This window comes from Echinops telfairi, unplaced genomic scaffold, assembly GCF_000313985.2.
Source record: "Echinops telfairi isolate 266 unplaced genomic scaffold, ASM31398v2 ScPeMD7_7429;HRSCAF=8467, whole genome shotgun sequence".
In the NCBI taxonomy this organism is placed as follows: Eukaryota; Metazoa; Chordata; class Mammalia; order Afrosoricida; family Tenrecidae; genus Echinops; species Echinops telfairi.
Genome location: NW_022111329.1, coordinates 3763287 through 3779374, shown reverse-complemented (window position 1 = coordinate 3779374; position 16088 = coordinate 3763287). Strand labels below are relative to the sequence as shown.

Below are 16088 nucleotides of genomic sequence, written 5' to 3'. Positions count from 1 at the left end.
TGGTGAGGACAATGAATGTACAAGTGTGCTTTACACAGTTGATATGTGTATGGATTGGGATGAGTTGTATGAGCCCCTAATAAAATGATTTAAAATAATGTAAAAGGGCCATAAGGAAAAAGCTACTGTATACAAACATTCCTGGGCTGAGGACCAGGTAATATGGCAGGGGCCAGACCAAATCCAGGGATACATATGGTAGCCAACTTAAAAGGGGTGGGTGGAGGGGAAAAAAAGAAAAGAAATGGGTAGCGGGGTCACAGGGCACTAACCCACCCAAGGGGAGGGTATTGTTTATATCTCCACAGGGAAAGAGGGACCAGGCTTCAACCCGGTGCTCCAAGATGTGAATACAACATGCTGGCATGGAGTAGGGAACCAGTGGAGAGGTCTGAGGGGCTGGCCCCAATCTCAACTACATGGACAGCTGTCCCTCCCCAGAGAAGAATTTATTTCAGATAACAGCACTGAAGCTGCAGCTCAGGGAGAGGGACATGTCTGATCATAGCACACGGGAGCAAATGAAGGGGGAGGAAGAGAGAGTGTAGCACATGGGGGCCCACCAAGCCTTGACGATGAGATTCTCGCTCAGAGCAGCCATTCCACAGAGAAGACCATATGGCTGGCCCCACTATGAGACAGAGCATCCCTCACTGACCCACGGCCTTACAGGGGACAACATTGCTGAATGGATTTAGGCTTCAGAGACAGCTTTGTAATTAAACTCGTTATTTGCCTCTCATGCTAAAACAAGGACAAGAAAGCAATGTAGGAGGAACATTAAGCAAGTAGGGCCAGGCCGATGCCCTTACTGCAGACTGTGTTCTGTGCCTTTCACCTGATCACTGCCTTGCACCCTATGGAGGGGCCCTTGACCAAGGGGAAAATGCACCACTTACTTGACCAAGCAGCCAGTTTTCTTGTTACACACTCCTTGGATTAAATCCACATGGAGAATGTTACCTTGTCCATGGTGATTAGCAAGGGACAAGCCTACTTTTATTTTCTGTGCACTCCTCATGTTCAGGGGAAGGACATAGACTTTATGCTTTTCTTCATATTTTTTTAAATTTATTTTTTATTTTTTTTTGCTTTTCTTCATATTAATGAAGAATCATTTCCTATATTCCATTTCCAAAGGGTTTTTGCTTCTGTGGTTGCCTTTTGCCTTATGTTCTGTTCATCTGTTCACCCAGAGTCCTTTTGGTAACTTGTAAATGACTGTGGATAGGGATTAACAGAAATCCAATTCCCAGATGTAAAGATTACTCAGATTCCCACTTCCCTACTTCTTAATCATCTAAGCATCCACCCACATGGTACCCTTTCTCCCTCTGCCCCAAGGTACCTGGAGCTAGGTCAGAACTCACAAGGTGAAAGATGTGGTCCTTCAGACTGTTCCCAAGTTCCTAAGACACCCTAAGTTGTAACCTGTTTGTTGGCTGCAAGTTCAGAGTTTTCCAACGGTTCCCTCAGGATGCCAATCATAAGCTTGAGGCCTCCCCTGGACTTCTAAACTTTCACCTACTGAACTCCACTATACCTTTGGGTTTGATAAATTGCTGCAACAACTCACAGAGCTCACAGAGGGTACTATGCTTACTATTACAGCTGTATTAAAGCAAACAGATAGGAATCAAGTTCACCATACAGAAGAGATGCATGGGTGAAATATGTAAGGGTTTACAACACTGAGCCTCTGTTTCCCAGAGAGGGTTTTATCAGGAAGCTCTTGGAGCCTCTGTGCTCAGAGCCTTTGCTTGTATCAATCATTGAGGTCACATTGCAAATGCATGACAGATTAAATCACGCCTCCCGAGATTAGTGGATATCAGGTACTGTTTGGTGTTTGTGGTCTGGCCAGTTCCACTCATTAGCACAAATCCTCAGGGGTGGTTGGGAGAGTGTAAGGGAATAAAAGCACCTCAGTAACTCAGGAAATGCCTAGGGTTATCTCTCAGGAACTAAGGACAAAGGTCAAATTATTAGTTTTGTGAAAGGATTTACCTTCCTTTAGCCTTACATACTTCTTGGACCAATATTGTAAGATAAGCACTTGGTGCTGCATGCATAAGGAAACTATTACCTGGCTATTTTCTTCTTGTTTTTTTGCCAGAGTATCATTAAGTTCCTTGCATAGATAAACCTAGGCCAGGCCAGAGAGAAAGAAAGGGGGAAGTTTATTGTGTGCTTCCTGGGAGGGATTCAGGGACTCCAGCAGGGAGTCAGAGAATCCTCGCTGTGGGGAAGAAGAGAAGAGAAGGTAAAGAACCGAGATATGGGAGCCCTGAATGCCCGGGCAAACTCCAAGGGCCCCCATTGGGGGAACCTGGGAAGTGTTTATCTGTGGTGGAGAGCAAGGTTTAAGCTGGTCAGGGTGGGGAGGAGGGTAAAGCAGTAAAGGGAGTGGCTAGAAACCGCAGGTGGGCAAATAAGGAGGATGGGGAGAGGATTCTCAGCTTCTGTCCAGGGCTCTAATGGGTCTCCGTCCATAAAAATTCTGAGGCAGGGTGGTGCTTTAATCATTCCGTTTGGCGCCCAGGCAGATGGCTCATTAATTTGCGGCCCCCTGGAATTATTGGTCCAATAGGGGCAGTCGGGCAGGCTATTCCTAATGTCCTCCAACCTGACTCAACATTACAAGTATCAACACAAATGAGGCTCTGTGATTATTTCCATTTAAGGATAATGCATATATCGGTGAACATTTATTATGGCCCTGTAACATATGTTCCAGGTTCGGCATTGGACTGTCAACCATAACGTCAGTGGTTCAAACACACCAGGCACTCTGCAAGAGAAAAATGAGACTTTACGGCCCTGGCAGCCCTGTAGGCAGGGTCATTGTAAGTGGGAATGGACTCAATAGCAGTAGGTTTGGTTTGGGTTTTGGAACTTGACTCTTAGGTTAGTTTTCTTTTTCTCTGTCGCCTTTAGGGGTCTTTGTACACATGCTGACAGAAAGCCAGAATTTGCCAATTTGTCATCCTTCCCACAGGTGAGAGCAGAGTAGTTGTTAGGATTCCCACTTAGAAGCCAAAGAACTCAAGTGCCCAGAAAGAGCTCAGCCATTGTTCCTCCCAGAGGTCAGTTGAGGTTAGGCATCTGTAGCCCATGTGCCTCCCACCGGTCCTGCCAACGGAGGCACCTTCTGACTAGTTGGAGACCAGCTAGGGAATGCTCAGATTACGGGGTTGAATGTGCTGCTGTGATGGCGTTTCCTGCCTCAGACAAAACTGGGACGGAGATTTTTAGGTGTTCTCCTTCCCCGTGTTAAACTCAAGTGTTGGCTTGAGCAACTTTTACCCGCCTACCATCTCTCTCCAGCAGTGTTGGGGAGTTAAGGGCATAGTGCTGAGGAGGTAGACAGATGAGTACAGTGGCTACTGCGAGAGGGGACTTAGGTTTTCTGAACGCAGGTGACAGGAGGACCCAGGGTCTGGGTCCTCATTATACCATAGAGCTGTGGCTCTCAACCTTCCTAATGCCACTGCCCTTTAATACAGTTCCTCATGTGGTGGCCCCCAACCATAAAATTATTTTCGTTGCTACTTCATAACTGTAATTTTGCTGTTATGAATAATAATGTAAATATCTGATACGCAGAATGTATTTTCACTGTTACAAATTGAACAGAATTAAATATAATTAAAGCATAGTGATTAATCACAAATCAATATGTAATTATATATTATGAAATATTTGTGTGTTTTCCAATGGTCTTAGGCTACCCCTGTGAAAGGGTCATTAGGCCCCTAAAGGGGTCACGACCCACAGGTTGAGAACCACTGCCATAGAGCCAACTGGATAGCCTGTACTCTGGGCTCTTATCACCTGTATGAGGCACTTTACTTTAGGGTCTTCTTGAGAGTTCATTTTGCCTAAACCGTTGTGGGTTAGAGGCACACAGGCAAGGTATGACGTGAGGAGGCATTTGGGGAAAGTTCTTAAAATTGGTATTGTTCTCCTCAGTTGCTCGTCCTGTCTCTCCATCCTCCCTGTCAAGACCACTCACATTTGGCCTGTCTGCAGAGCTAGGGGTATCCTGGTGACTTTCCAAGGTCAGTTTTTTTTCCCTTTAAATCATTTAATTAGGGGCACATACAACTGTTAATCACAATGCATACATAGGTCAATTGTGTAAAGCACATTTGTATATTCATTGCCCTCATCATTCTCAAAACATTTGCTCTCCACTTAAGCCCCTGGTTCAGCTCACTTTCCCCCTCCCTCCTTTCCCCCCCTCCCTCATGAACCCTTAATAATTTATAAATTATTTTGTCATATCTTTCACTGTCCGACATCTCCCTTCACCCACTTTTCTGTTGTCCGTCCTCCCAGGGAGGAGGTTAAATGTAGATCCTTGTAATCGGTTCCCCCTTTCCATCCCACCCACCCTCCACCCTCCCAATATTGCCACTCTCACCATTGGTCCTGGAAGGATCATCCTCCTTGGATTACCTGTGTTTCCAGTTCCTATCTGTACCAATGTACATCCTCTGGTCTACCCAGATTTGTAAGATAGAATTTGGATCATGATAGTGGGGGGGGAGGAAGCATTCAGGAATTGAGGAAAGTTGTATGTTTCATCATTGCTACACTGCACCCTGACTGGCTCATCTCTTCCCTGCGACCCTTCCATAAGGGGATATCCAATTGCCTACAGATAAGCTTTGGCTCTCCACTCCGCACTCCCCCTCATTCACCACCATGTTATGATTTTTTTGTTCTTTGATGCCTGATACCTGATCCCTTCAACACCTCATGATCACACAGGCTGGTGGGCTTCTTCCATGTGGACTTCGTTGCTTCTGAGCTAAATGGCTGCTTGTTTACCTTCAAGCCTTTAAGACCCCAAATGCTATATCTTTTTATAGCCGGGCACCATCAGCTCTTTTCACCACATTTGCTTATGCACCTGCTTTTTCTTTAGCGATTGTGTCAAGAAGGTGAGCATCATGGAATGCCAGTTAATAGAACAAAATGTTCTTGCATTGAGGAAGTACTTGAGTGGAGGTCCAATCTCTGTCTGCTACCTTAATACTACACCTATACATATATGCGCATAGATCTATTTCCACATCCTCATCTATAAATATATTTACATACGTACATGCCTTTATTTAGACCTCTATAGAGGCCCTTTGCCTCCTAGTTCTTTCCTCTATTTCCTTTGACTTTCCTCTTGACCCACTATCATCTTCATCCTTTATTTGGGTTTCAGTAATTCCTCTCCATTACATTTCCCTTGATCATGCGCTACCAGCCTGCTACACCCTCCTCTCCACCAGTTTGGATCACTTGTTGTTCCCTTGTCTCTGGGTTTGTTAACACCACTACCTTTCCCCCCACCTCCCCCTTTCCCATGTCCCCCGTTGTTGTTTTCTCCTCTAGATAGTTCATCCAGCCTATCTTATTTAGACAGACCTGTGGATATAACATATACAAAACGAGACAGAGCAAAACCAAGCAACAAAAGAAAACAAAACAAAAACAACAGTAAGCCCAAAACACAACAACAAAAAAGAAAAGCTTGTAGCTATTTCAAGGACTGTTTGTTGGCCTTTAGGAGTGTTTTCCAGTCCAGTCTGATGGGGTGCCAAGCCCTGGCCCAAAGTCTATTTTTGGTATTCCCTGGGGACTTCTCTTAGATCTCTCAGGGGGAGAGATATACCTCGGTCCTGGCTCCATGCGAGAAAGAATTCACACAGAAGACTGGTTTGTGATCCAACTGAGTTTTATGAGAGAAGTTTCAGGTTTACACAGGCACCCGCAGGGCTTATCACAAACGTGCAGCCTGCCTGGAAACTGCTCACAAAGTCACACGGTCAGCTCTGGGCTCCTGCCTTTTCAATTATTCCACAGGGAGGCGTGGTGGACCACCCTGGTGGACCCCATTGGCTGAATTGAATTCACCTGGTGTAAGTGGGCCAATCCAGGTGCAGCACCCACCCAGATATACCTGGTGGGAAACCTGAACCTCTGAACATGTGCAGTGTGCCACTCTTTTGTTTCCAGACCTCTGGGCATGTGTAATGGACACTTCAGCCCCTAAGCTAGACTACCTAACACTTCGTTGCTCTGTTCCCCTTGCTGTTCTGTTGCATGCCCTTAGTGCTTTGCCTGTTTGGTGGGATCAGATCGGGCGGAATTCCCATACTATGCCTCCAGTGTTGTCCCCTGTAGGGCTATGGGTCAGTGAGGGATGTCTTGTCTCATAGTGGGGCCAAATGGTCTTCTCTGTAGATTGGCTGCTCTGAGCGAGAATCTCGTCATCAAGGCTTGGTGGGCCAGGATGTGCTACACTCTCTCTTCCTCCCCCTTCATTTGCTCCCATGTGGTATGATCAGGCATGTCCCTCTCCCTGAGCTGCAGCTACAGTGCTGTTATCTGAAATAAATTCTCCTGTGTGGAGGGGCAGCTGTCCACGTAATTAGGATTAGAGCCAGCCCCTCAGACCTCTCCACTACTCCATGCCGGCATGTTGCATTCACATCTTGGAGCACCGGGTTGAAGCCTGGTCCCTCTTTCCCTGTGGAGATATAAACAATACCCTCCCTTTGAGTGGGTTAGTGCCCTGTGCCCCCACTACCCATTTATTTTCCCTTTTCTCCCCCTCCTTTTTAATTGGCTACTATATGTATCCCTAGATTTGATCTGGCCCCTGCCATACTACCTGGTCCTTGCCCCAGGAATGTTTGAATACAGTAGCTTTTTCCCTATGCCCCCTTTGCATTTTTTTTTTTTAAGTTTACCTCAGCGGACTCATGTTGTACTTGTCCTTTTGTGCTTGGCTTACTTCGCTTAGCATGATTTCTCCAGTTCTTCCCATGCGGCAATGTGCTTCATACATTCATCACTGCTTTTTAGCAATGCATAGTACTCCACTGTATATATGTACCACAGCTTTTTAATCCACTCGTCAGTTGATGGAAATTTGGGTGTTTCCAACTCCTTGCAATTGTGAACTGTGCTGCAATGAACATTGGAGCACAGATGTGTTTCTTGCTTCTTCTGGGTATATGCCCAGTAAGGGGATTGCTGGGACGTATGGTAGCTCAATTTCCATCTGTTTTAGATATCACCAGAACGATTTCCATAGTGGCTGTACATACCTACAGGTCCAACCAGCAGTGGATGAGAGTTCCTGTCTTACCACAGCCCTTCCAACACTTATTGCTTTCTGATTTTTTGAATTGGGTTATCTTTGAGGGTGTTAGGTGGTATCCCATTGTTGTTTTAATTTGCATTTCTCTTATGGCTAAAGATCGGGAACATTTTCTCATATGTTTATTGGCCATTCGGATTTCTGCCCCTGTGAAACTTCTGTTCAGGTCCTTTGCCCACCTCCGCAGTGGGCAATTAGTTTTTTTCTTTTTGGAAGCTAGCAGAGTATTGTAGATTTTAGTAATAAGGCCTTTGTCTGATGTGTCATTGCTAAAGATGTTTTCCCAGTCCGTGGGCTCTCTTATTACTCTCTTGGTGAATTCTTTCGATGTACACAGGTGTTTTATCTTCAGTATACCCCACTTGTCAATTTATACCTCCTCTGTGTTTGTGTCCTTCCTATTTCTAATCGTCTATGTGCTCTCCTGGGTCAGTCTTATGAGCAACCTGGATCCTGGCCCCCAAGTGATGGGTGGATCACTCCTACACGGGCGGGGCCTTGAGGCTGAAGAGGTGGGAGGATGTTGTGTCTGTCTGTGTAGCAGCACAGGAAAGTGTTAGCAGGAATGTGAATGTTTGCTTGCCTGTGTGTACTAGGTATTCTCCTGGAACTCCGCTTTTTCAAAAAAGTTATACAGAGTTCTAAGAGCTCTGGTGGCATAGTAGTTATGGGTTGAGCTGCTAGCCACAACGTCAGCAGTTCAAAACTACCAGCTACTCCGCAGGAGAAAGTTGATATTCTCCAATTCCACTAAAAGTTACAGTCTCAGAAACCCATAGGGGTAAGTTTACCCTCTTCTATAGGATCACCGTGAGTTGGAACTAACTTGATAGCCATGATTGGTGAGTGAGTGTGTAGAGTTTTGCTCAACCGCCCACAACACCTTCATTAAAACTCTGTGACACATGCACATCATCCTGCACTCAGGGTTCCAGACAACACTTCTGCTTACATGACAGCATTTGAGCAGCATCTTTTTTCATTCATATATATACACATTCATACACACACATATTTATTGGGACAATCCAACTATAATACAATTCAATAGTTCAGTCATATAAAAAGTATTGTGCAGTCATTACCACAATCAATTTTAGAACATTGTCTTTTTTTGTACTCCTTATTATTAGTTCCCCATTTTCCCCCATCCTCCTCTGGATCCTCCTCTGCCTTGCCCCCAAGGAACTATTAATCCAGTTATCTTCTCTATAGGTTTGCCCATCCTGGATTTCATATACTGAAAATCATATGGAAATACAAAACAGTCAAAAAAAGCTAATAACAATAAAAGAGAAAAACCCCAGTTGGAAGAAAAAAAAAACCCCAAATTATAAACACTTTAAAAGAAGTCAAAAGGGAGATTAAATGATAAGGTGTTAGATTTTAACCTAGTTACATCTGTCATAATCAGCTTTCCAATGTGTTCTGTGTGGTAGCAGGGTTACTTATTTCCCTTGGTCTGTGTTCAGAGGGGTTCACTGGAGGCTTCATCCACATGTATTTAACCCCCTTCCATTTTTTTTTTATAAACTGTTATAATTTTTAGATGTGTCTAAAAGGAGATCAAGTCAGAGTTTACAGCATCTTCTACTTGATTGTGATGTCTTACCTCTGTCTCGAGCAGACACTAAGTCAGGCCCACCTGTCTTCTGTTCACGTTCTCACTCACATACATTGACAGTACAGAGACCGGCGTACATTAATGCACTAGACCATATATGCACATAGCTCATATATTCATGCTCATATATTCATAGACCATATATTCATGCTCTCCCAGACCCACAGGTACTCACTCGTTCACTCAGACAGTCTCACATGGACTCATGCGCACTGACCACTCAGCCATACCTGTAAATATCTCAGTGTATGTCTGAGCATAATGTCAAAACTCGCCAATAGTTTCTCAATATAAAATATCCAGTCATTATTCACATTTCCAAGTAGGTATGTACCTATGTGTATGTGTATACTTTTGTGTACAGTAATCTGAGGAGCCCTGGTGGCTTAGTGGGTTACACATTGAGCTGCTAACGGAAAGTTCAGCAGTTCAAGCCTACCACCTGCTCTGTGGGAGAAAGATTTGTTCAAAAGGGCATTTCTTCCATGTTCCATGAGGTCCCAGTGAGTAGGAATCAACTTGAGGGCAGTGAGTTTGGTTTTCAGTGTGGTAGACTGAGTGTGTGTATTTTTAATCATAAAGATTAATGGAGGACTGTATTAGCTCCCTAAGCTTGTACGTCATGCTGACTCTATGAGGAAGCTTATTATGTGTTGCAACATGTAGCCCGCAGAGACTGGAAGCATAAAGTAATTTGTGCCAGTGGTGGTTTTGCTATTGATGTAAATGACTGTGTGTGTATTTAATATTACCAGGATGCCATGAATCATAGCTAGTTAGTATTGTTCTGCTATTGTAACATTTGTTTTTCTTTTCTTCCCTCCATTCCTTCTTATTCCTCTGGGACTGTTCTGTCTCTAGCTGCACGTAACTACTGAGCACTTGAAAGCTCCCAACTGAGATGTTTGCTATAAATATAAAGTCCCTTGGATTTCAATTACTTTTAATTTGAGAGAAAAAGCAAAATCTTTCTAATACTTTTATATATTAATTATGTCTTGAAATGATCATTTGGATATATTGTTGTTAGGTGCCATTGCATAGGATGTAATTCATAGTGACCCTGTGTACAACAAAATAAAACACAGCCCAGTTCAACGCTATCCTCACATTCTTTGCTGTGCTTAAGCCTATTGTTACAACAATTATGCCAATCCATCTCATTATTTTTCTTTTTGAAGACCCTCAACTTTATCTAACACCTGTCATTCTCCAGGGCCAATTCCTCCTGATAATATACATGAGACAAAGTCTGGCCATCCTCACTTCTAAGGAGCATTCTGGCTGTACTTCTTCCAAGACAGATGTGCTCATTCTTCTGTCAGAATGTATATTTAGTATTCTTTGCAAACACCCTATGTCAAAGGCATCAATTCTTCTCTGGTCTTCTTTATTCATTGTCCACCTTTCACACGAATATGAGGTGACTGAAACACTATGGCTTGGACCAAACATATCTTAGTCGTCGAAGTAATCTTTGTTTTGTAATGTTTTTTTTAACCATTTTATTGGGGGCTTGTACAATTCTTCTCACAATCCATACCGTTTTGTAATGTTTCAAAGAGGTCCCTAGCCCCAGGTTAGTTTGATTCATGACTGCTGCTGCTTATGAGTGTTAATTATGGATCAAATAAAAGGAAATCCTGGACAACTTTCATCTTTTCTCCACTTATCATGATGTAGCTTACGGGTCCAATTGTGTGGAAGTTTGTTTTCTTTACTTTGAGATGTACTCCATACTGAAGGTTGTAGTCATTGATCTTTGTCACTAAGTACTTCAAGTTCTCCTGGCTTTCAGCGAGTAAGGTTATGTCATCTGCATATTACTGCAGATTTTTTAAAAGAATATATTGAGCCCAAGAAGCTGTTAGAAATCAATTCCATAGTTTTCATGAAAATGATTCAATTAGATTTCTCTATAACTATAAAACTGCATATAAAAATTCTTGATAGTATTTTATGATCCTTCATTTTCTTAAATAGGGACTGTATTTCGTCATGCAGAATAGGTAGAGAAGATATCTAAAATATATTTTCTTTGGAAGAATAAGATCACATGAGAGACAAATACATCTTCAGATATTTCATTTCAAACTTCAGTAATCCCTAGACCCTGAAATAGTTGCAAACTCATAGTAGGGATTTATGCATATGGGGTTAAGTAGAGTAGTTGGGTGAAAAATCAATCAACTTTTCATTATTTTGTGGAAATGATTTACCCAGGAGATAGCAACTCTCTTAACAATCAGTGTAAAATCATGCATGTTGATTTCATCAGCTTGCTTTTATTACTAACTGAAACTTCGTGTACTTGTTTTTTGTAATTTAATGATAAGTACCTTTACTTAATTTAATTAAATGTTTTAATATTTGAAGTGGGGAAGGGCATTGATTAGGACTGCTTATTCTTCTGGGTTTTATCCCTATCTTTACCTTCTGCCACCATCTTGTTATGCAGTATCCTTGTGAGTTTGTGGGAATCTCTGGTGGAGGTGGGAAGGGCACTGTGCATCTCTCACCTAACTTGTATAATTGGTGTCCCTCTCTACATCTTTACAGTACATTTCCCTTAAACCTTCTACTTCTCATACTACTTGCCCTTTTATCTAATGTTGCTGTAATAGAAATTTATTCTCTCACATTGTAAGGGACTAGTTTGGATTCAGGCACCAGCTGTCAGGGAATGTCTTTGTCTCATTTTAAAAAGAAGTCTGTGCCCTTTCTTTGTCTTAGCCTCAGTCTTTCCCCGAGTATAGGAGATTCTCAACACAGAGATCCTGGATACAGAGGACATGTTCTACTCCCAGCTGGAAGTATTCCAAAGCTTGACAGTACTCAGCCCCCTCACCTCTCTCTCCTTTTTCCTCTTCTAACATAAACAATGTGACTCAAGCAATGGTGTAACTTGAGCAAGGATATTAATTTGAATAAGGGTAGGACTTGAGTCATACCCTCTTGTAAGACTGTTAGTCAATGTACAGTTCACCCTACTCTTGCCTCATTAACATAGTACCAAAAAAAACAAAACCCACTACCATCAAGTCATTTTAAACTCATGATACCTTTATTATATAGAGCAGTGATTCTCAATGTTCCTAATGCCACAACCCTTTCATACAGTTCCTCATGTAGTGATGACCCCCCAACCATAAAATTATTTTCACTGCTACTTCACAACTGTAATTTTGCTACTGTTATGAATCGGGCAACCCCTGTGAAAGGGTCAGTCGACCCCCCCTAAAGATCGCAACCCACAGGTTAAGAACCTTTGATATAGGGTTCCAGAGACAATAAATCTTTATGGGAGCACTCAGCCTCATCTTTCTCCCAAGGAGAAGCCATGATTAGCAGCCCATTGCCTAGCACCACAGAGTTTAGAATCTGCAGTGCATATTACAAAGCAGAGGATAGTTACATGAGATCACAAAATGGAAGACAATACGGGGAATCATGTCATACCCAAATTGACATATTCTGAGGGGACTCAATTCATTCTATAACACTACTTGTTATCTTTGTCTTTTTGATTGAACTTCTGCAAGCTTCTTTCCTGCAGAGTAGATATGGTGAGCTTTGTAAATCTGACTTCCTATATAAATATTTTTTAACTTCAGGTTCTCTAATCTTTCCTGCTCCCAGAATACTTGTAAACACTTTGCTCCCAATAACCTCTCCCTGAATGATTAATTTTACAGATAATATCACTATGACTTCTTTGAGGCCAGGAAATGTTCTGTTCTCAGACCTCCTTCAGTAAACAGCTGTGGTTCAGTTTGGCCAGATTCATTAAACACCTTATTCATTAAACACCTTATTCCAAGAAACCATTGCTGCTGATAAACCATATCTCTATCCTGCCCAAGTAAAGAGGGCTGGACAGAGAGAGCTAAGAATGGAGTCCAAAGGCACAGAAAGGGAGGGTGGCATGGCTGTCATTGTCCCCATTAACCACAATGGGAAGCTTGTTGGGTGGTGCAGTACTTTGTATTTTGCTGTCTATGAAACAGTCATTATGGACTAGTATATGTGCATATGAACTCACTAAACCACACTCATGTGTGATTCACTTAGATATTTAATGTTGTATTCACCTCCTTCCCAAGTTTTTATTTGTTTAAGCCTTGGAAAAAGTCCACTATATTGATTTACTCAGATTTCGATTTCTAATTTGGTCTCTAATTTGTGATGAAGAGCATGTGCTTACCAGGCATGATATTTGGTTTTGCCTCTTAATGACCATGTGACTTTGTGCCACTCAAGCAGAATTAGGATCCATCAAACAGAATTAGGACCCACACTACTCTATGATCTTATGTTAACTGATAACATTTTCAAAAGTTAGGCATAAAAGGCTAGAAGGTCTGTTTCAAAACCATCAACTGCTCTTCAGAAGAATGATGAGACTGCTCTTGTAAAGATTTACAGTCTTTTTAAAGTTAAATATTTTTAATCCTATTTTTCAACAGCTTTGTTGGCACATAATCCATATGTCATCTGATTCAGCGGTTCAATCACATAAAGAAGAGTTGTATGATCATCACCACAATCAGTTGTAGAACCTTATCTTCATTCTTGTACTCATGAGTTCCCCATTTATTGAGAATCCTGTGGTCCGTATCAGCTCAATGGCAGTGGGTTTAGTTTGGGGTATTGCCAAACAAGGTCATGTACAAAGGTACCAGGGTGTCTGTCTTTTTAGTCATTTGATTACCATCATCATGGGTTAGGTATATAGACTATTGAGAGATGAGGTGAGGCTGGCGGGTAAATAACTTGAGATATGGAGTTTTACTGCTGGAGTGATCATGGAATTCCCTTCTCTTTTTTTCTCCTTTAGCTGACCTGGATTTCAGAGAGCTTTCCCAGAAAAACATGGCCCTGGGGTTCCCAGGCATATTGCTGGTAGAGCGCCACTGGAAACTGTTTGAATCTGGGAGGGGCAGGAAGGCACGCAGCTCAGGCCTGTGATGGAGGAGGTGGAGCCCTGAAGCTGAACTAGAGCTGTGGCCTGCTTCCTTCTTCCTGGGTTACAAGCTGGTGACTGGAAAGCAGATCCCTTAGTGAGCTGTCTTCTTGGCAGACAAACATTTGATAGCCCAGCCAACAAGCTGAATGCAGCCTTCTGGGACAGCAGCTTTGAATTGGCTATGAAAGAGGCTGCTCTTCCCAGAAAGAAATGCACTTTTTCCCTTTTCTCTCCAAACATGTATTCTGTCATTTCTTGTAAGTTGTCAGGTTGTGGAGTTTCACTTTGTGTTTGTCTCCCCGGCAGGCAGTTTTGGTGAATAACATCACCACAGGGGAGAGGTTCATCAGGACCCTGCAAGGTAAGCCCAGACACCCTACACCAAAGTTTCCTCTGTCCTCCCCTCCATTCTTGGGTAGATCCCTTATTATAATCTGATGATGAGTAGTAACTGAGCAATTAAGTAACCTTTAGTTTCTTCTTTCTGCCTAAATACATTTCCTTAAATGTACTTTTCTTTTAAAATTATTGTTGAATGAATATACATTTCTAGCTGTTACGGAATTCAGACTCTCATCCTGTTCACATATATGTGTGTGTGTATTGTATGTGTGTTTATATGTGTATGTGCATGCACATATATAAAGAAAGGAATGGCTCTTCTGAGGAATTGGCCACTGAAAACCTTATGGAAAGCATTGCAACATTGCCAGATACCGAAAACCTCATAAATAGAAACAGACTATCAGTAGGCACTCAAAATATGACCAAAGAGGAGCTGCCTTCTCAAAGTACTTGACCATAATGACATGAATGTTGTATAGCATTCAGGAGTAAAGCCTTTGCGACCTTCATTTGTTGATGGGGCATAACTCAAAATGAGAAAAAAGCTGCAAACATCAATTCTTAATTAGAACTTGGAATATATTAAGTTTGCATCTAAGAAATTTGGGAGCTGTAAATAATGAAATGAAACAAATAAAGATAGATATTTTAGGTGGTAGTTGCTGAAATGGACTTGGATTGGCCATTTGGAATCCGAAAAGCATGTTTTACGGCACTGTAAATGACAGATTCAAGAGGAATGGCAGCATACTCATCATCAAAAAGGACATTTCAAGATCCTGAAATGCTGAATTACAATGCTGTCTGTGATAAGATAATATCTATTTGCATACAAATAAATTCAATTAGTACAACTATTATTCAAGTTTACATGCCAACTATTACAACGAATTATGCAGAAATTGGATTTTACCAATGTTTCCATCTAAAATTGATCAAACATGCAATCAGAATGCAAAAGTTGAAAGGAAAAGAGGAACAATAGTTGGGGAAATATGGTCTTAGTGATAAAAATCAAAGCTGGAGATCACCTGGTAGAATTCTGCAAGACCAATGACTTGTTCATAGAAAAATCTTTTTCCAACAAAGTGGTGACTGTCCATGTGGACTTATCCAGATGGGATCCACAGAAATTAAATGGATTATGTCTGTAGGAAAAGATTATGGAGAAGCTGAATATCAGCTAAATGGAGGCCAGTGGTAGTCTGTGGAACAAACTGTCAATCACTCATAAGTAGGTTCAGAATAAAGCCGAAGAAAATTTAAATAAGTCTACAAAAGACCTTGAATAGATCCCACCTGGATTTTTAAAAATCATTTTATTAGGGGCTCATACAACTCTTATCACAATCCATACATCCATTAATTGTATAAAGCATATTTGTACATTCGTTGCCCTAATCATTCTCAAAACATTTGCTCTTCACTTAAGCCCTTGGCATCAGCTCATTTTTCCCCCACTCCCTCCCCACTCCTCCTTCCCTCATGCACCCTTGCTAATTTATAAATTATTTTGTCAGATCTGGCACTGTCCGACATCTCCCTTCACCCACTTTTCTGTTGTCTGTCCCCCAGGGAGGAGGTTATAAGTAGATCCCTGTAATCGGTTCCCCCTTTCCACTCCACCCTCCTTGTACCATCCCGGTATCGCCACTCTCACCACTGGTCCTAAAGGGATCATCTGTCCTGGATTTCCTGTGGTTCCAGTGGTCTAACCAGATTTATAAGGTATAATTGAGATGATAGTGGGAGTGGAGGAAGCATTTAGGAACTAGAAGAAAGTTGTTTGTTTCATTGTTGCTACACTACACCCTGACTGACTCATCTCCTCCCCATGAACCTTCTGTAAGGGGAAGTCCAGTTGCCTAGAGATGGGTTTTGGGTCTCCAATCCCTACCCCCCTCATTCACAACGATGGGATTTTTTGTTCTTTGATGCCTGATAACTGATTCCTTGGACACCTCGTGATCACACAGGCTGGTGTG

General features: G+C 42.2%; 1 protein-coding gene across 3 annotated transcripts in view; it reads left to right on the top strand.

The window, feature by feature from the left end:
* GOLM1 (golgi membrane protein 1) overlaps nucleotides 1-16088 on the top strand; it is a 111436-nt gene that overhangs the window by 67344 nt on the left and 28004 nt on the right. For all 3 annotated transcript variants that reach the window (XM_045298616.1, XM_045298617.1, XM_045298615.1), the window contains one exon: nucleotides 14065-14119. In XM_045298616.1, coding sequence (XP_045154551.1) covers nucleotides 14065-14119 — 55 coding nt within the window. The remainder of the gene's footprint in view (nucleotides 1-14064; nucleotides 14120-16088) is intronic.